General features: G+C 40.2%; 1 protein-coding gene across 1 annotated transcript in view; it reads left to right on the forward strand.

Moving 5' to 3' along the window:
- The first annotated feature begins 14,276 nt into the window (after window positions 1-14,276).
- The window catches only part of akap12b (A kinase (PRKA) anchor protein 12b), a 189,515-nt gene continuing 182,662 nt past the window's right edge, over window positions 14,277-21,129 (forward strand). Inside the window, exon 1 of the mRNA XM_069932271.1 lies at window positions 14,277-14,454. Coding sequence (XP_069788372.1) covers window positions 14,350-14,454 — 105 coding nt within the window. The 5' untranslated portion in view covers window positions 14,277-14,349. The remainder of the gene's footprint in view (window positions 14,455-21,129) is intronic.

The raw sequence follows: 21,129 nt of genomic DNA on the forward strand, positions 1-21,129 counted from the left end.
GGACTCTGGGGCCTGAGCTATAGGTAGAGGTTGAGCAAGCAAGGGTTTTATTCCTTCGATCACAGGAGGATGAGGGGAGATCTCATGGAGGTTTACAAAATCATGAGAGAAACACAGAATCTTTTGTCCAGAGTAGGGAAATCAATAACCAGAAGACATAGGTTTTAGGTGAGAGGGGAGAGATTTAACAGGAACATGAGAGGTAACTTTTTTATGCAGACAGTGGAGGAGTAAAGAAAATGATAAAAAGAATGTTAAAATATAAATGTTTGAATGTTAATAGTTTGATTATAGACATTTAAGAAAAAAGAAGGAAGAAAAGGCTTTGTTATATTTTTAATAATATATAATGATTTCTTTGGGGGAGCGCTGGGGAGGGGGGAGGATCTGCCCAATGCGAAATCTGTTGACATTTGTAGTATACACTGCAACCCACGTAGAAAAGAGAGTTGTGGGGGAGTCACGTGATGGAGTAGTGGCCGGACGGTGAACTCCAGCCCTCTCCAGAAAAGTCAGGAAAAACAAAGGAAAATCGAAATCAACGGTAAGAAGAGAGGAAGAGAAGACAACGGAAGAAGAAGGAGAAGGCCTTACCTGCTCGAAGAGGCCTGCGGTGAAGAGAGAAACCTGCTCCCTCAGGTCGGTAAAAAGTGGACTACAAAAATGGCTCGCTGAGCCGAGTAAAAGTGCGCAACCGCGCATGCAAAAAAACACACCGACGGGAGGGGTGACCAGCTGGGGAGTCGATCTCCGCAGCCGGCAATGACAGCTGCAGAACACCTGCAGCAAGAGGAGAACATAGAAGACAACGAAAACAAGAAAGAAGAGAAGAAAAGGGCAACAAAGAAACAACAGATGGCCAACCCAGAGGAAGAAGAAGAGGAAGAGGAAGAGTACAGTGAAATAGAAGAAGAAGGGAAAGGCAAGATAAAGGATATACTTTCTCTTATTGAAGAATACATGGAATCATTTAAAGAATGGCAAGCACAAGAATTTAATGATTTAAGAAGAAGAATAAACAATACAGAAGAGAAAATGAATAAAATAGATATGACCTTAACAGAAATGGGAAAGAGAATGGACAAGATGGAAGAGCGGGAAGCAGCAGTAGAAATGGAGGTAGAGGACTTAAAAAAGAAATTAGAGGAATCTAATAAAAAAGTTATAGAGACACAAGAACTGTTAGCTCAGAAAATAGATATAATGGAAAATTATAACAGAAGAAATAACATAAAGATAGTGGGCCTTAAGGAAGATGAAGAAGGCAAGAATATGAGAGAGTTTATAAAAGATTGGATCCCCAGGATCCTAGGATGTCCAGAACTACAGCAAGATATGGAAATAGAAAGGGCACATAGAGCATTGGCCTTTAAACTACAACCACAACAAAGGCCAAGATCTATTTTAGTAAAATTCCTAAGATATACTACAAGAGAAAAGGTACTGGAGAAGACAATGGAAAAAGTAAGAGAGGGCAACAAGCCACTGGAGTACAAAGGGCAAAAAATCTTCATTTATCCAGATATAAGTTTTGAACTCCTGAAGAAGAGAAAGGAGTTCAATACAGCAAAGGCGATTTTATGGAAGAAAGGGTATAAATTTATACTAAAGCATCCAGCGGTATTGAAAATATTTATTCCAGGACAACAAAACAGACTATTCTTGGATCCAGAGGAAGCACGAAAATTTGCAGAACAATTACAAAATAGACTGAGGGATGAAGACGTGTAACGAGAGTACAAAAGACTGAGAATTAAAAAGACACATAAGTTTTGAACTCCTGAAGAAGAGAAAGGAGTTCAATACATCGAAAACGATCTTATGGGAAGAAAAAACTATTCTCGGATCCAGAGGAAGCAAGGAAATTTGCAGAACTACAAAACAACCAGAGAGATGAAGATATGTAATAAGAGTAAAAATGACCACGATTTATATGTATGTGGGTAAAGAGGTATATGTGTGTTAATGTATAATGTGCATACATGAATGTATCCGTATTTAGAGGAAAATATATAGAGTATAGACAAGAATTAATAAGGGAAGGAAATGGAATAGAGGGAATAAGGAGGGAACTAAAAGAGTGACCTTTGTTACATATGAAAAGTGAAATCTTTTCTGGGGGGGCTGGGTGGGGAGGAGTTGCAGTCCCTGCAAAATCAGCTGACGCTTGCGAGTGAATTCGCAAATCCAAATGGAGAGGGGAGATGTGGTTGTCCGACAAGGGATAAAGGACAACTCAGGAGGGGAAGGGGAGATTGGGGCTAAAGGAGTTTTAAATAGGAGAATAAGGAAAATGTTTGATGTTTTAGGAATGTTGTCTTATAAAGGGTTCAAAACAAGAAAACAGAAATGGATAAGAAGGAAAGGTAATGATGGAGAAACGGAAAGGGAAGATAAACAAAGTATAAAATGGCTACGTTGAAATATATGACTTTAAATATTAATGGAATACATAACCAAATTAAAGGGAAGAAACTGCTAAATTTACTGAAAAAAGAAAAAATTGATATAGCATTTGTGCAAGAAACACATTTAACTGAATTGGAGCACAAGAAATTAAAGAGAGATTGGGTAGGACACGTAACAGCAGCATCGTATAATTCAAAAGCAAGAGGAGTAGCTATATTAATTAGTAAAAATGTGCCATTTAAAATAGAAGAGGAAATAATAGATCCAGCAGGGAGATATGTAATGATAAAATGTCAGATATATTCGGAGTTTTGGAATCTACTCAATGTATATTCACCTAACGAAGAAGATCAAAAGTTTATGCAAGATATCTTTTTGAAGGTAGCAGATACGCAAGGGAACATATTAATAGGAGGGGACTTCAACCTGAATTTGGATTCAAATATGGACAAAACTGGGAAAAAAATTAACAGAAAGAACAAAGTAACCAAATTTATAATTAAATCGATGGAAGAAATGCAACTTTTGGATATATGGAGGAAACAACACCCAAAGGAAAAGGAATATTCATATTACTCGGCTAGACATAAAACATACTCAAGAATAGACCTATTTTTGTTATCAGCTCGTATGCAAGATAGAGTAAGAAAAACAGAATATAAAGCTAGAATACTATCGGACCATTCACCCTTAATATTGACAGTAAAGTTAGAAGACATCCCTCCAAGAATGTATAGATGGAGATTAAACCCCATGTTACTTAAAAGGCAGGATTTTAGAGCATTTATTGAAAAACAAATAAAAATGTATTTTGAAAAGAGAGTTGTGGTTGTCTTGCGAGGTAGCAAGGAAAATTCATTAAAGGGGGATTTAATGTGGTTTTCTTTAATATTATTCTTTAATCTTTTTATAGTTTTTGTTATTTACCTACTAATTGTGTCGTCATGTATAATAGAGTAAGAACAATCAATAGAGTGATTTTAGAGGAAGGGGAATGGAGAGGTTGAACAGGGGGAATAGAGATGAAAATGGATGCATAAGATGAATACATTGAAATATATGACTATTAATATTAATGGAATTCACAATCAAATTAAGAGAAAAAGGTTATTGACACTGCTTAAAGAGGAGAAAATAGACATAATTTATACAAGAATCACACTTAACTGAGTTAGAACATTGCAAACTGAAGAGACTGGGTAGGCCACATAGTTGCATCATCGTACAATTCATAAGCCAGGAGAGTAGATATATTAGTTAATAATAATTTGCCAATTAAGATAAAGAAAGTAATAACAGATATGTAATGATAATGTGCCAGATTTATTCAGAATCTTGGAACTTGTTGAACACTTATGCACCTAATGAAGATGGCCAGGAATTTATGCAGGACATTTTTTTAAAGATAGCAAATACACAGGGATATATCTTATTAGGGGAAACTTTAATTTTAACATTGACCCATCAATAGATAAAAACAGGAAGACTGTTACAAAAAATAAAGCAGCCAAATTTACATTAAATTCAATGCATGATATGAAGATAATTGATATATGGAAAAAAAACAACACCCAAAAGAAAGAGATTATTCAAATGGACATAAAACCTATTCTCGGATTGACATGTTCTTGTTGTCAACTCAAATTCTAGGGAGAGGTTGAAAGACCGAATATAAGGCAATACTTTATCAGACCACTCACCCTTGTTATTGACAATTGATTTAGAGGTTGTTCCACTGAAAATACATAGATGGAGGCTAAATTCCATATGTTAAAAAGGCGAGACTTTCTGGAATACATAGAACAATAATATTTCGAGACAAATGCAAACTCTGTAAAAGACAAATTTATATTATGGGACGCAATGAAGGCCTTTATTAGAGGACAAATAATTAGTTACACGACCAAGATTTAAAAAGAATATGATCAGGAAAGAGAGCAGTTGGAAAAAGAGATAGTAATTATAGAGAAATATTTAATGAGAAGGGAATATATAGAGAAAAAGAGAGAATTGACAGAGAAAAATTTAAAATATGATATGCTGCAAACATACAAAGTGGAGAAAAACATTATGAAAACAAAGCAAAGATATTATGAACTAGGAGAGAAAACCCACAAAATTTTGGCTTAGCAACTAAAAAGAGAACAAGCAACTAGAACTAACAGAGCAACAAGGAAGGAGGATCAACAGATTTCATATAACCAATTAGAGATTGGAAAAAAGATTCAAATATACAAATAATGAAACATGGAAGGAACTATGTGCAGATACCATGATTCTTTGGCTTGGCTTCGCGGACGAAGATTTATGGAGGGGGTAAAAAGTCCACGTCAGCTGCAGGCTCGTTTGTGGCTGACAAGTCCGATGCGGGACAGGCAGACACGATTGCAGCGGTTGCAAGGGAAAATTGGTTGGTTGGGGTTGGGTGTTGGGTTTTTCCTCCTTTGCCTTTTGTCAGTGAGGTGGGCTCTGCGGTCTTCTTCAAAGGAGGTTGCTGCCCGCCAAACTGTGAGGCGCCAAGATGCACGGTTTGAGGCGTTATCAGCCCACTGGCGGTGGTCAATGTGGCAGGCACCAAGAGATTTCTTTAGGCAGTCCTTGTACCTTTTCTTTGGTGCACCTCTGTCACGGTGGCCAGTGGAGAGCTCGCCATATAACACGATCTTGGGAAGGCGATGGTCCTCCATTCTGGAGACGTGACCCACCCAGCGCAGCTGGATCTTCAGCAGCGTGGACTCGATGCTGTCGACCTCTGCCATCTCGAGTACTTCGACGTTAGGGATGAAAGCGCTCCAATGGATGTTGAGGATGGAGCGGAGACAACGCTGGTGGAAGCGTTCTAGGAGCCGTAGGTGGTGCCGGTAGAGGACCCATGATTCGGAGCCGAACGGGAGTGTGGGTATACCATGATTAATACAATAAATACTCCATTTCATATGATACAATACAAAATTGGCTCCATAGACTATATGTTACACCTCAAAAGTTAGAAGAATGGAATCCAACAATATTGGACAAATGCTTCCATTGTAAACAAGAAATTGGAACAACATTACACGGAATTTGGACATGTACAAAATTGAAAACCTTTTGGGAGGATTTAAACCTAATATTAAATAGAATTACAAAAAATAGGATACCAAAAGACCCAAAAATCTTCCTGTTAAACAACATAAAAGATAAAGAATTAGGTCTAAAATTAGACAGAGTTCAAAAAAGATTTATCATTTACAGTAGCAAAAAAGTGCATAATGTTAACTTGGAAAACGGAAGCAACTTTAAAAATTTAACAATGGCACGTCGAGATAAACAAGTGTATTCCATTAGAAAAAAAACCCTACAATCTAAAAGACAAATATGCTCTATTTGAACAAATTTGGGAACCATACATAAAGTTTATTAGAAACTGCCAATTTTAGACCTCCATCTCTTGACGTGATAAGTTACAATTACAAAAATAATTAAATATGAAATATTGGATGACACAATTTCTTCTTTTCTCTTGTTTTATTCTATCATTTATTTATTTCTTCCTTTTCTTTTATTTCCTCCTTTCAGTTATAGGGGGTGGGGAGGCTGGGGTGAAGGGGGAGGAAATGAAAATGTCACTGTGTATATATTAATACTGAATATTTGTATATATTATTACTGACGTAGTTCACGGTGAAGTACTAAATAAAAAAATATATTAGAAAAAGAGTATCAAGTTCCTTGGAATGCATTTGGCAGAGAATCTCTTAAAACCAGCTTCATAGCCAAGAAAAACCCAGCAGCGCCTTTACTTCCTGCGAAGGTTGAGGAAAAGTTTATCTCCCATCCTCCATCCTCACTACATTCTACAGAGGATGTATCGAGAGCATCCTGTGCAACTGAATCATCAATTGGTTTGGAAGCTGTTCCACCTCAAACCACAAGACTGCAGAGGATAGTGAAGTCAGTGGAAAAGATTATTGGGGACTCTCTTCCTATCATGAAGGACATCTACAACACTTGATGCAGGTGAAACACAATAAACATTGTGAAGGACTCCACACACCCTTCATGTAAATTGTTCTCCCTTCTGCCATCTCATAGGAGGTACCATAACACTCAGGCCCTAACATCCAGATTGGGCAATAGTTTTTTCTCCCAAGGCATCAGGGTCCTGAATTCACAAAACATATGTGGATGGTGTACCGTGGACCTTCACTGTATACATTTTAATGTTTTAATATTTCAATGTGTTTAACTTCTATTTGAATTTATATTCTTATATGTATGTAAATATGCTCTGTGGCCCTGGAAAAACGCTATCTTGTCTTTACCGTGTGAGCATGCTATGAACAATAAATACAGGCAACTTGACTTGTCTTGATATTAGGAGATTTTAACTTTCCACATACCTGTATTGACTGGGACTCCCATACTATAAAAGTGCTGGATGGCTTGGAGTTTGTCAAATGTATTCAGAGAAGTTTTCTAAATCAATATATAGAGTGAGCAATTAGAGGAAGTGCAATACTGGAACTCCTAATAGGGGACGAGACAGGGCAGGTGACAGAAGTATGTGTAAGGGAACATTTTGGGTCCAGTGATGATAATATCAGTAGTTTCAAGTTAATTAAGGGGAAGAATAGGTCTGGGCCTTAGGCTGAGATTCTAAATTAGAGAAAGGCCAACTTTGAGGAAATGAGAAAGGATCTAGAATGCATGGATTGGGATAGGTTGTTTTCTCGAAAGGATGTGCAAGGTAAGTGGAGGACCTTCAAAGGTGAAATTTTGTGAGTACAGAGTTTGTATGTTCCTGTCAGGATTAAAGAAAAAGTTAGCAGGCATAGGGAACCTTGTTTTTTGAGGGATACTGAGGATCTAATTCAGAAGGTGTATAGCAGGTATAGGCAAAATGGAGCAAACGAGGTACTTGAGGAGTATTAAAATGCACAAAAAAACTTCAGAAATAAATCAGGAGCTAAAAGAAGACACGAGGTTGCTTTGGCAGACAAGGTAAATGAAAATCCTAAGGATTTCTACAGGTGTATTAAGAGCAAAAGGATAGAAAGGGACAAAATTGGTCACCTTGGAAGATAAAAGTAGTCATCTATGTATGGAGCCAAAATAGATGGGGGAAATTTTAAATGGATTTTTTTGTATCAATATTTACTCCAGTCCTTGGGAAGTGAGGAAAACAAGCAGTGAGGTCATGGAATCTATACAGATTAAAGAGGAGGAGGAAGTGCTTGGCGTTTTAAAGCATATAAGGGTGGATAAATCCCCAGGGCCTGACAAGATATTTCCTCAGACCTTGAGGGGACTGGTATAGAAATTGCAGGGGCTCTGACAGAAATATTTTAAATCTCCTTAACCATGGGTGTGGTGCCAGAGGCCTTGAGGGTAGCTCATGTTGTTCTGTTGTTTAAAAAAGGCTTGAAAGGTCACACTAGAAATTATAGACCAGTGAGCCTGATATCAGTAGTAAGTGAATTATTGGAAGGTGTTATTAGAGATCGAGTATACAATTATTTGGATAGCCAGGGACTGATTAGGAATAATCAACATGGCTTTGTGTATGGTAGGTCATGTTTAACCAATCTTACAGAGATTTTTGAGCAGGTTTCTGTGGTGATACAACCACTACACTGGCTGCACTCCTACCAGCCTACTGCAGGGAGCAACCACTGTACCTGCAGGTAGGCAACTTGTGAGGCTGGCCCCACATGCTGGCTGTCAATCACCGGCCCGTATAAAGATTCAAGCTGGCCCCTTCGGGGGACAGTCAGACACACGTAGAGCCAGCAAAGATACTAAGACTAGTATACATGTTTAAGCTAATTAAAACCTGTAGTACAGACTTCTTGTTGTTTGCACTTGTTTATTCTCATTGCAGTGCACCACAGTTACCAGGAAAATTGATGAAAGAAAGGCTGTGGATGTTGTCTACATGGACTTTAGTAAGGCCTTTGACAAGGCCCCACATGGGAGGTTAGTCAAGAAAGGTTCAGACCCTCGGTATTCATGAGGAGGAAATCAACTGGATTTGACATTGGCTACACAGACAAACCAGGGAGTAGTGGTGGATGGTTGCTTCTCAGACTAGTGGGGTGCCTCAAAGATCGGTGCTGGGACATTGTTGTTTGTCATCTATATCAATGATCTGAATGATAATGTGGTAAAATTGGATCGGCAAAGTTTACAGATGACACAAATATTGGAGGTGTTGTGAACAGCAAGGAAGGCTTTGAAAGTTTGCAGAGGGTTCTGGACCGGATGGAAAAATGGGTTGAAAAATGGCAGATCGAATTTAATGCCAACAAGTATGAGGTGTTGCATTTTGGAAGGACAAACCAAGAAAGGACATACATGGTAGATGGTATGGCATTAAGGAGTTGCAGTAAAACAGAGGGGCCTAGGAATAATTCCCTGAAAGTGGTGTCACAGGTGGATAGGGTTGCAAAGAGAGGTTTTGGAATATTGGCCTTCATAAATCAAAGTACTGAGTATAGGAGTTGGGATAGAACATAGAACACAGAACACTACAGCACAGTACTGCCCTTTAGCCCTCAATGTTGTGCTGTCTCATGTATTCCTTTACATAAAAGTACTAAATTCTCCCTCTATTTTTCTTCCTTCCATGTGCCTGTCTGAGTCTCTGTAATACCCCTATTGTTTCAGCCTTAACCACCATCCCTGGCAAGGCAAGGCATTCCACACTCCCACAAAACTTAGTGTAAAAAACCTACCCCTGATGGCTCCCTGAAACTTCCCTCTCTTCACTTTGTACTCATGTTCTCTGGTGTTTGCTGATCCTGCCCTGGGAAACAGGTGCTGGCTGTCCACCCTATGTATGCTTCACATAATCACGTAGACCTCTATTAAGTCTCCTTCTATGTTCCAAAGAGAAAAGAGTTTTATCTCTGCTAATCTTGCCTCCTAAAACTTATTTTCCAATCCAGGCAACATCCTGGTAAATCTCCTCTGCACCCTCTCCATAATTTCCACATCCTTCCTATAATGAGGTGACCAGAACTGAACACAATACTCTAAGTGTGGTCTCGCCAGAGATTTATAGAGTTGCAGCAGGACCTTTCTACTCCTGAACTCAATCCCCCTATTAATGAAACCCAATATCCCATAGGCCTTCTTGACTGACTATCCTATCAACCTGCATAGCGACCATGAGGGATTTATGGATTTGGATCCCAAGGTCCCTCTGTTCATCCACACTCTGAAGTAACCGACCTTTAACCTTGTACTCAACCTTCTGGTTTGTCCTTTCAAAATGCACCACCTCACACTTTTCTAGATTGTTTAGTCAAGTTTATTGTTATCTGATTGTACAATTACAACTCAACAAAACAGTGTTCTCTGGACCTTGGTGTAAAAATATGCAGACACACAACCAGATATAACACACAACTAATGCATATGCTGGACAAGTATTATATCTATAAAAATAAATATAGTTTTGTACAAGTGAGAGTTGCGGATAGTTAGTGTGAGGAGTTCCTTTGGTCGTTCAGCATTCTCACTGCTCGTGGGAAGAAGCTGTTCCTCAGCCTGGTGGTACTGGCTCTGATATTCCTGTATCTCTTCCCCGATGGGAGCAGCTGAAAGATGCTGTGTTCAGGGTGGAAGGGATCCTCAATGATTTTGCATGCCCTCTTTAGACAAAAGTGGAAGAGATTGAACTCCACCTGCCGCTTTTCCTCCCAATTCTGCTTCCTGTCTATATCTTGTTGTCACCAACAACAACCTTCAGCACCATCCACAACTCCTCCAACTTTCGTATAATCTGCAAACTTACTGACCCATCCTTCAGTCTCTTCATCCAAATCATATATTAAGATAATAAAGAGCAGGGGTCCCCAGAATAAATCCTTGCAGAATTCCACTTGTCACTGACCTCCAGCCAGGATACTTTCCTTCCACTACTATTCTCTGCTTTCTACATGCAAGCCAATTTTTTTATCTATCGAGCCAAGGTTCTGTGGATACTGTGCCACATAGCTTTCTGATCAAGTCTTTCATGGGGGAGCTTCTGAAATGCCTCACTAAAATACACATGCACCATATCTCCCGCCCTACCCTCCAATTTATTTTGTTACCTCCTCAAAAATCTCAATTAGACTGGTGAGGTATGATCTTACCTTCACAAAGCCATACTGACTATCCTTGAGTAGACTGAGTAGAGTTAAGGTAAAATTGTACAGGACATTGATGAGGCCAAATTTGGAGTATTGTGTGCAGTTTTGGTCACCTAACTACAGGAAAGAGATCAATAAGATTGAAAGAGTACAGAGAAGATTTACTAGGATGTTGCCTGGACTTTATTCCCTGGGGCATAGAAGAATGAGGGGAGATTGATAGAGGTATTTAAAATAATGAGGGGTCTAGACAGAATAAATGTAAGTAGGCTTTTTTTCCTCTGAGGGTAGACGAGATACAAACCAGAGCATATAGGTTAAGTGTGAAAGTGGAATGGTTTCGAGGGAACATTATGTGGAACTTATTCACAGAGAGAGAGAGGTAGAAGTGTAGAATGAGCTGTCAGCTGAAGTGGTGAATGCGGGCTCAGTTTGAATTTTTAAGAAGAATTTGGACAGGTAGATGGATTGGAAGGGAATGGAGATCTATATTCAGGGTGCAGGTCAGTGGGATTAAGAATAATAGTTTGGCATGGACTAGAAGGGCCAAAGGCCTGTTTCTCTACTGTCCTGAAGGAGATTTTGTGGGACCAAATTGAAAAATACAATTCATACATGCCAACAATAATTGTGCTTCCAAAGGAACTTAATTGTCAGATGTATTTTTCCTTTTGCAAACGTTCTCTGTGTATTCAAAGGAATTGCATCATTTTGACGTGTTCCTAACAAATGAGACAATATGCATAAACTGGAGTCAAAATGATTAGATTTCAGATTTGTTGTCAGAGTACATCAATGACATGCCACAACCCTGAGATTCGTTTCCCTGCAGGCGAAGAAGAACTACCACTTATTGGTCATGCAAAAAAAAACTGTACTCAATGTGCACATGTAAACAAATAAAGAAATATAAATAAACTGACTGAAATACAGAGAGAGAAAAAAATCAATGAAGTGAATAAGTAAGAATCCCTAAATGAGTCCCCTGATTGAGTTTGTCATTGAGGAGTCTGATGATGGAGGGGAAGCAGCTGTTCCTGAAACTGCTGGTGCGAGAGTTGTGGCACCTGAACCTCTTTCCTGATGGCAGCAGAGAGAACAGAGCGTGTGCTGTGTGGTGTGGGTCTTTGATGATTGCTGGTTCCCTGTAGATGTTCTCAATAGAGGGGAGAGTTTGTCTCTGATGTCCTGGGCTGTGTCCACTACATTTTAGAGGGCTTTATGCTCAGAGCTATTGGTGTTCGCATACCAGACCGTGATGTAGCCGGTCAGTGCACTTTACACCACACATCTGTAGAAATTTGCCAAGGTTTCTGGTGTCATACCAAACCTCAACAAACACCTGAGGAAATAGAGGGGCTGATGTGCTTTCTTCATGATGCCATTAATGTGTTGGGTCCATGAAAGATCCTCTGAGGTAGTGACTCCCAAGAAATTAAATTTGCTCACAATCTCAACCTCTGATTGCCCAATGATCACTGGATCATACACCTCTGAAGTCCCCTTCCTGAAATCAACAGTCAGCTCCTTAGTTTTGGTGACATGGAGTGCGATGTTGTTGTTGGTGCACCATTCAGCCAGGTTTTCAATTTCCATCCTGGATGTTGACTTGTCTTTTTTCATACAACCCACGACCGTGGTATCATCAGTGAATTTGTAGAGGGTGTTATTGTCGTACCGAGCCACGCAGTTATAGGTGTAAAGTGAGCAGAGCAGGAGTCTAAGAATGCAGCCCTGTGGTCCTCCAGTACTGATGGAGATTGTGGAGTAGATGTTCTTACCAATCATCACTGATTGTGGTCTAGAGGTGAGGAAATCCAGGATTCAATTACACAGTGGGGTGTTGAGATCAGGTCTTGTAGTTGCTTTCAATTTTGAGGGGATGGTGGTGTTAAATGCAGAACTGTAGTCAATAAAGAACATCCCTGATGTATGAATCTTTGCTATCCAGGTGTTCCAGGGCTTTGTGTAGAGCCAGTGAGATGGCATCGGCCATAGATCTGTTGCTTCAATAGATGAATTGGAATGGATCCAAGTCACTGCTCAGACAGGAGCTGATATGCTTCAACACCAGCCTTTTAAAGCACTTCAACACTGTGGATGTGAGTGTGGTCGATAATAATTTAGACAGGGTACCACTCTCTTGGCCATCAGTTCTTGACCAGTAAAAGGGACCTTAAGGGCTCACACTTGAAATATTGCTTCTATGTCTTTACCTCCTATAAACACTGTGAGACCTTCTGAGATCCTCCAGCATTTTTGTTTATTAATATGATTGGAGAAGAAAGGGTTAACAAATTAATGGAGACACAGAGATTGCAGATACTAGGATCTGCAGCAAAGAAAAAAACCCAAACGACTGGAGGAAAATGATCAAGAGTTTGTTGACAAATCTCCCTGCCCTGATGCTGCTTGGCCCATGGAGTTGCTGATAGTCTTCAGGAATGGTGGGTGAAGAAAGGGTTAAGGTGGTCCTTTTGCATAGACAGTAAATGTAAATCAGAATGGCAGTGAGGAGTCTAATGGTGGAGGGGAAGCAGCTGTTCCTGAAACTGCTGGTGCGAGTCTTGTGGCACCTGAACCTCTTTCCTGATGGCAGCAGAGAGAACAAAGCGTCTGCTGTGTGGTGTGGGCAAAGAATCGTTGCTGACATGTTTGGATGGTCCTCTTTGCAGGCACAGGAGGCTTGGGATGGCCACACTCCAGACGCAGGTCAGTCTGGGGGAGGAGAGATGTAAGGTGGATACAGCATTGGAATGGAGCCCATGGGTGTTGCTGGAGAAGGGAGGGTGAGGGTGAAGAGGAGGATGAGAGGGGAAAAAGAAAAAAAGTCCTGGTCCAACCCCAGAGTGGGGAGAGTCTGTGTGCAGCCTGATGCACAGAAAAAGGACAACCCAGTCTGACCCTGGAGGGAGAGCATGCGTCCTGATGCCCAGAAAAGGGCTATATCTGCTGTGACCCCTGAGGGAGGGGTTCCAGTCTGATCCCAGAGGTAGGGGAGTTGGACTGACCCGGGAAGAAGGGAAGTTGGCCTGACCCCAGCGAGAGAGGAGCGGCCTGATCCTGGAGGGAGGAGAGGAGAGACAGTATTTGGTCTGACCTAGGGGTGTGGGAGGGGGAAGGGAACTGATGTCCAATCACAAGCTAATGGACAGTGTCTGATCCCAGAAGGTCATATCAGGAGAGGGGAGTGGGAAGAAGGGATTGAGAGAAGAGAGAGGACAGGAGAGGGAGGAGGGAAAGGAGAGGTGGGCAGAGTGGAGAGAGGAGAAGGGATGAGGAGGTAAGAGAGGATAGGGGAGGAGAGTGGGGATGAGAGGAGACGGGGAGTGGGGAGAGGAGATTGGGAGGGGAGAAGGGGGAGTGGGGAGGAGAGGGAGGGGGGGAGAGGGAGGGGGGGAGAGGGAGGGGGGGAGAGGGAGGGGGGGAGAGGGAGGGGGGGAGAGGGAGGGGGGGAGAGGGAGGGGGGGAGAGGGAGGGGGGGAGAGGGAGGGGGGGAGAGGGAGGGGGGGAGAGGGAGGGGGGGAGAGGGAGGGGGGGAGAGGGAAGGGGGGGTGAGGGAAGGGGGGGTGAGGTGGGGAGGTGAGGTGGGGAGTGTTGGAGAAGGGAAGGGAAGAGAAGCGAGTGGTGGTGAGAGAGAGTAGGGGGGACGAGAGGAGGGAAGGGAGAGGAGAGGGGTGGGGAGGAGTGAAGGGAGGGGAAAGCGTCGGGCCGCCCAAGGGGGCTGTCTCTGCGCGCTGACTGTCGATCCGCACAAAAGCGCTCCTTTTACTTTTCAGTCTCCCTTTGAACGCCGACCCGTGCGACTCGCTGTTGGGAGATGGGAGCCGGGACGTCGGTGCAGCAAGCCACCCGCTCCACTCCGCCCGACAGCCCGGCCGAGGAGCAAGGACAGGAGAGCCAGCGGGAGGGGACAGGCGGCAAGGTGAGCAGGCGAGTGGAGAGGGTCACCGAGCAAAGAGCCGCTGCATAACCGGGGATCAGGGTCTGGAGGTGGGGTGGGGTGGGGTGTGGGACCTGCATTGCCCGACCTGTCCCTCTCCACCGCCAGGGATAAAAGTGGAAGGTTGTAACAATGCCCCACAGCTCCTCGGAGATGCGAGTTGTATCTACATCTCTGTCCTGTGCCAGCCCCTCAAATGTATCGTCGGTTCGGACACACACACGCTTCGTGTGTCCCTGGCCTGAAAGACTTTCAATCTGTATTTCGGGGCGATTTGTTTGCAAGTTGCACGTCTCACACTCGGTCAGCGAGAATTTTAACACTCTTTGGGGGAGTTTGCTACTTTAAAATTTGCCACCCAGTTCAAGTGAAGGGAATTTATTTTCAGCCGATTATGATCTGCCAAGTGGGATCCGCAGTCATGAGGTCTCACCACCTCTGTGAGAGATGGTCTTTCATTTCCCATGTTTTTACAAATAAGCATTGATAAGATGTAGAAGTTTTTTTTAAATGGAAGCTTTATTACTTAGTGTAGAAAAATCGACTGTTTAAAAATATGTCAATTCATTCAGTCAGGCTCGTTGGATAGATGCAGAAATTGCATATGGATTAACATGGTTGTATTGGACTCCTGTACATCAGACGAGATTGCTTGAGATGATCCAACCATAACATTCCAGGCAATGGAACTGATTAACGTTCTGTATGTTACATTCAGAAGACTGAACTGTGGGTGAACTCAAATGCAGTCATTGTGGGAGAAATCTGCGATTCAATTTCTGTTTAGTTTGCATTTACATATTCAAGAATATTTGACATTTCAGTTGGGGGGGGTGAAGGTGTGGGGGGTGGCTGTGTTACTGAAGGATGAGGTCATTTGCAACAGTGAAGAATGATCTTGGGTGGGTCAGTAGATCATAAATATTTCATAAATTTCAACAAAGCTTTAATTCGCAAAGAGAGACATTCTGCGAAGGATGCAGCTAGCTCAAGAAGTTAAAGATGGTGCTTGCTTGAATTTTTAAAAAGCTATCATGTTGCGAATGTTAGCCATAGACCAGAAATAGAGTAACTTTTTAGAAACCAGCAAAAGATGATTTAAATAATTCATAATAAGGTGGGCATGGGACTAAATTGACAAATAATTCAAAGATAAGTTAGTTAAACTCAGGTTAGTCCACACTTGTGTTCAGTTCTGGTCACCTCATTGCAGGAAGGATGTGGAAGCTATGGGGAGTCTACGGTGGAGATTTATCAGGATGATGCCTGGACTGGAGAAGCAAGGTTAACAAAGCAAGGACTTTTCTCTTTGCAGTGAAGAAGGCTGAGGGGTGACTTAATAGAGGCCTACAAGATTTGAGAGGCATAGATGGGGTGGAGAGTAGGGTGGCCATTCCAAAGGAGGACAGGGTCAAAGGTTACCTATATATATATATATATATATATGGTTACCTAAGACCACGTCCTCCTTTGGAATGGCCACCCTAGTGGAGAGTCAGCTCCCTTTTCCTGGGGTGAGAGTAGCCAACACCAGGGGACATCTGTTCAACGTGAGGGAAGGAAAATTTAGGGGGTTATCAGGGGTGTTTTTACACAAGAGAGTAGTGGGTGCTTGGAATGCATTGCCAGAGGTGGTGGTGGAGGCTGGAACAATAAGGACATATAAAAGACTCTTAGATTGGCACATGGATACAAGAAAAATAGAGGGTAGGGAAAGTTCTGTTTTGGGAAAATTTTATTTATTGATCGTAATAAGTCATAAAATTAAAAAATACAGGCAAAGAAAAACATAACGCATACATGATATTTTTGTAAATATGCCCCCTATGAACCCCCAACCCCCTACCCTAACTCACTCACCCTTCCCCACCCCCTCTAAACTACCCCAAAAGAAAAAGAAGAAAAGAAAGAGGAAGAGGAGGAGATCAAGCTTTCAATCGGTTATTTGCCATGGTTCAGAGCAACACCATCAATGCGTGGGAAGAAAATTAATAATTCAGCCCCATATATTCCAGATACGGGCTCCAAGTTTTAACAAAAAAACAATAATTATGTTATCTTTTACATCTGAATACAAGATCTCGTTTCTAAATGCCATCGCTGAATGCTCAAGTTTTTCCAGGTAATTGCCAAACATTTTCTAGCAAAGCTAAGGCCAATCTCAAAAAAATACTTTGAAATTTATTTAATTTTAACTCCAAACTCAATTTCATAATATAACCCAATAAAAATACTAAATGATCAAGTGAATTTTCCATTGCAAAAAGGTTTCACTATCTCACATAACCAAGTAGAGTGTAAAAAGGAACCAACTTCCTTATGACATCTAAAACATAAATCAGAAGAAGTAAACTTATATTTCCTTAATTTTTCCAGGGTAAAATATAATTGATGAAAAAAATTATAATGAGTCAATCTGTACCTTACATTTTCAATTTTAGTCATACTATCCTCACATAGATTCATCCAATCATCCTGAGAGATAGTATAGACAAATCTTTTTCCCATTTTAATTTAGATTTATAAACACCCGACTTAAGCATTTTATTCTGCAATAAAGCAAACATTCTCAGATACAAATCCTTTGTTGCCACCATCAGTAAGTAAAATCTCAAATTTAGACTGCTTGGGTAGCCTTAATATACACCCAAAATTATCCAACAGTAGGGTTCGAAGATGTTTCATATTTCTCTTTCATTCTTTGGAATGAAATAAAATATCCTGCTCCTTAACAATCTTCTACTGATCTAATACCTTTCTGATCCCACAACTTCAAAAGTTGATTAAGTGTAAAAGTAAAAAGCTTATTTTGAAACAAAGGAGTTTTACCTGAAATTTTGCCTTGAGTACCTATAATTTCATTTTTTATTCCATAATTCCATTAAATGTTTCGACACAGGCAAATTATAATAACTGAGAATTCTATCTATAAATAAACTGATCCATCCTCTTCTCACCAATCTGAGATAGTTCAATATTAGCTTATATCAAAGGTTTATCCACTTCAAACATCCTGTTAATAAATTTAAACTGTGCAGATTCATAATAATTCTGAAAATTGGGAAGTTGCAAGCCTCCTAATTCATATTTCTAAGTTAATTTCTGTAATCAGACCCTTACCATTTTACTTTTCCACAAAAGCCTCCTTACCTAAGCATAACTTCTTGAGAAATCTTGCAAGGAATAGATTGAAAAAGATATTGAATTTGAGGAAAGATATTCATTTTAATACAATTAACACATCCTATTAATGTTATAGGTAAATCTTTCCACCGATTTAAATCATATTTAATTTTAGACAATAAAGGTAGATAATTCAGTTCATATAAATGATTATAATTACTATTTATCTTAATAACTAAATACTTAATCTGATCTGACCATTTAAATTTCACAATATGCCTACACAAAGAATAATCCATTTCAGATAAAGGCATAATTCCACTCTTTTCCCAGTTAATTCTATAATCTGATATTTCACCGTACTGCTCCAATCTATCATGCAGACTCCTCAAAGATTTCAAAGGTTGTGTTAAATATATCAAAACATCACCTGTAAACAAATTTATTTTATATTCATCATCTTTCACCTTAATACCTTCAATATAACTATCTTGTCTAATCATCTGAGCCAAAGTTTCAATAACCAGTGCAAATAGAGCTGGTGACAAAGGGCAGCCTTGCTTAGTCAATCTAGTTAACATGAAAGGTGAAGATAACTGTCCATTTGTCACAACTCTCGCAGTAGGACTTCTATATAAAGCCTTAAATCAACCAATAAAGAAAGGCCCAAAATTAAATTTCTGCAAAACTTTAAATAAAAAAACTCTATTTGATTCTATCAAAAGCCTTCTCTGCATCAAGATAAAAATTACCATTGGTTGGTCAGATTGCTTCCAAGAAACATTAATTAAAGAAATCAACTTAATAATATTGTCTGCTGAATAATGATTTTTAATAAAACCTGCTTGATCTACTTGAATTAAATCTGGTAAATATGTTGCTAATCTAGTAGCTAGAACCTTGGCAACAATTTTATAAAGAAATAGGTCTATAAGATTCTGCTTTTAATGGGTCCCTATTCCTCTTAAGAATAACTAATAATTGCTTTAGAAAAAGAATCAGGAAAAGAACAAACATCTGTCTCCTGTTTCAATACATCCATCAATAAGGGAATTAATAAATCTTGAAATTCTTTATAGAATTCAGAAGTGAAACCGACATCTCCTGGAGACTTCCCACTGGGCATAGATCGAAGTGTATCTATTACTTCTTTAGCAGTAAAAGAAGCATATAAATCCTTGATATCTTTATCCTTCAGAGGATAAAACTAAGTCAGACAAAAAATTATCAATTTTAGTTTCATCTTCCAAAACTTCAGAAGTATACAATTTTTTATAAAATGCATGAAACTCATCATTAATTTCCTGAGGTTTATAGGTAACTATTGAATCATGTCTAATAGCATTTATTGTTCTAAAAGCTTGCTCCATTTTTAACTGCCAAGCTAAGACTTTATGGGCTCATTCACCCAACTCATAATATCGCTGTTTAGTTCTCTGTAATAATTTCTCAAATTTATGTTTGTAATGAATTATACTGTAATTTCATCTTAACTAAGTGTGGTTTCTCAACTTCTGTGGAATTTTGTTGTAAATCCTTTTCCAAAATTTCTATCTCCTTCTCCAATTTACTAACCTCAGCCATATGTTGTTTATTCATTTTAGCAATATAACTAATAATTTGTCCACGTAAATAAGCTTATAAGGCATCCCATAAAACAAATTTACTATCCACTGTACCTATATTTACTTTAAAAAAAAGCTGTATTTGATCCCTTATAAATTTACAAAATTCAGGATTTTTCAACAGTAAAGAATTAAATCTCCAACGACAAACATTCTCAATTCTCTCCGAACCTGTACATGTAATTAATAATAAAGAATGATCAGACAAAATCCGACTCTTATATTCAGCCTTCAAAACTCGACCTTGTAATTGTGGTGATACTAAAAACAAATCTATTCTAGAATAAGAGTCATGACAGAATGAATTAAATGAAAAATCCGTCTCCTTAGGATCTATCAAATTAATATCTTTCAATAACACCATTAACTGTTTAGCCATTTTAGTTCTAATTACCGATTTTGGAGATTTATCTAATAATGGGTCTCTTTCTTTCTCTTTCTTTGGCTTGGCTTCGCGGACGAAGATTTATGGAGGGGGTAAACGTCCACGTCAGCTGCAGGCTCGTTTGTGGCTGACAAGTCCGATGCGGGACAGGCAGACACGGTTGCAGCGGTTGCAGGGGAAAATTGGTTGGTTGGGGTTGGGTGTTGGGTTTTTCTTCCTTTGCCTTTTGTCAGTGAGGTGGGCTCTGCGGTCTTCTTCAAAGGAGGTTGCTGCCCGCCGAACTGTGAAGTGCCAGGATGCACGGTTTGAGGCGATATCAGCCCACTGGCGGTGGTCAATGTGGCAGGCACCAAGACATTTCTTTAGGCAGTCCTTGTACCTTTTCTTTGGTGCACCTCTGTCACGGTGGCCAGTGGAGAGCTCGCCATATAACACGATCTTGGGAAGGTGATGGTCCTCCATTCTGGAGACGTGACCCACCCAGCGCAGCTGGATCTTCAGCAGCGTGGACTCGATGCTGTCGACATCTGCCATCTCGAGTACTTCGATGTTAGGGATGTCCATCCATCAGCCAGCTCCCCACCATGACTACCAGCCCCCCCACATCTCCATCGGGCACACAAAACTCAAAACGGTCAACCAGTTTACCTATCTCGGCTGCACCATTTCATCAGATGCAAGGATCGACAACGAGATACACAACAGACTCGCCAAGGCAAATAGTGCCTTTGGAAGACTACACAAAAGAGTCTGGAAAAACAACCAACTGAAAAACCTCACAAAGATAAGCATATACAGAGCCATTTTCATACCCACACTCCTGTTCGGCTCCGAATCATGGGTCCTCTACCAGCATCACCTACAGCTCCTAGAACGCTTCCACCAGCGTTGTCTCCGCTTCATCCTCAATAATGGGTCTAAATGACAATTAAAATCATCCCTTACCATAATTTTGTCATATGCCTGATTTAAATTAAAAAAGAATCCAACATGAATTGTTCATCATCTATATTAGGAGCATAAATATTCATTTTGAACAGCTAGTCTTAAAATCAACTCTCTGTCTTGATAACGCAAGCATCTAATCAAAATAAAACATGGAGCTTGACCAGGAAGCGGCTTCCTTCTTATTGCTCTATGAGCTCTGTCCATTTCCAGACCATTCGAAAATATTCTGTTCCCAAAACCTTGGGAATCCATTTCCGAAAAAACTGAACTGGATCCAGACCTTCAAAATCTTCTGGAAGACCAACAATTTTAACATTATTTCTCCAACTTTGATTCTCCAAGGCATCAATCTTCTTCAATAAGACACTTTTCTGAATCTCCCAGCCAGTAAACAAATCCTCCATCTGCCCCATCCTTTCTTTACATTGGACCACATCATCTTGACAATCAATAAATTCTTCTTCAATCTTCTTAAATTTATCCTGAACCTTATCCACCGCTTTCAAACATTTTGCCTCATTAATAGAACATATCTCCCCTTTCATATCAGCAAACTGTTCCTTCATAATGGAAAAC

This window comes from Narcine bancroftii, chromosome 4 (genome assembly GCF_036971445.1).
Source record: "Narcine bancroftii isolate sNarBan1 chromosome 4, sNarBan1.hap1, whole genome shotgun sequence".
In the NCBI taxonomy this organism is placed as follows: Eukaryota; Metazoa; Chordata; class Chondrichthyes; order Torpediniformes; family Narcinidae; genus Narcine; species Narcine bancroftii.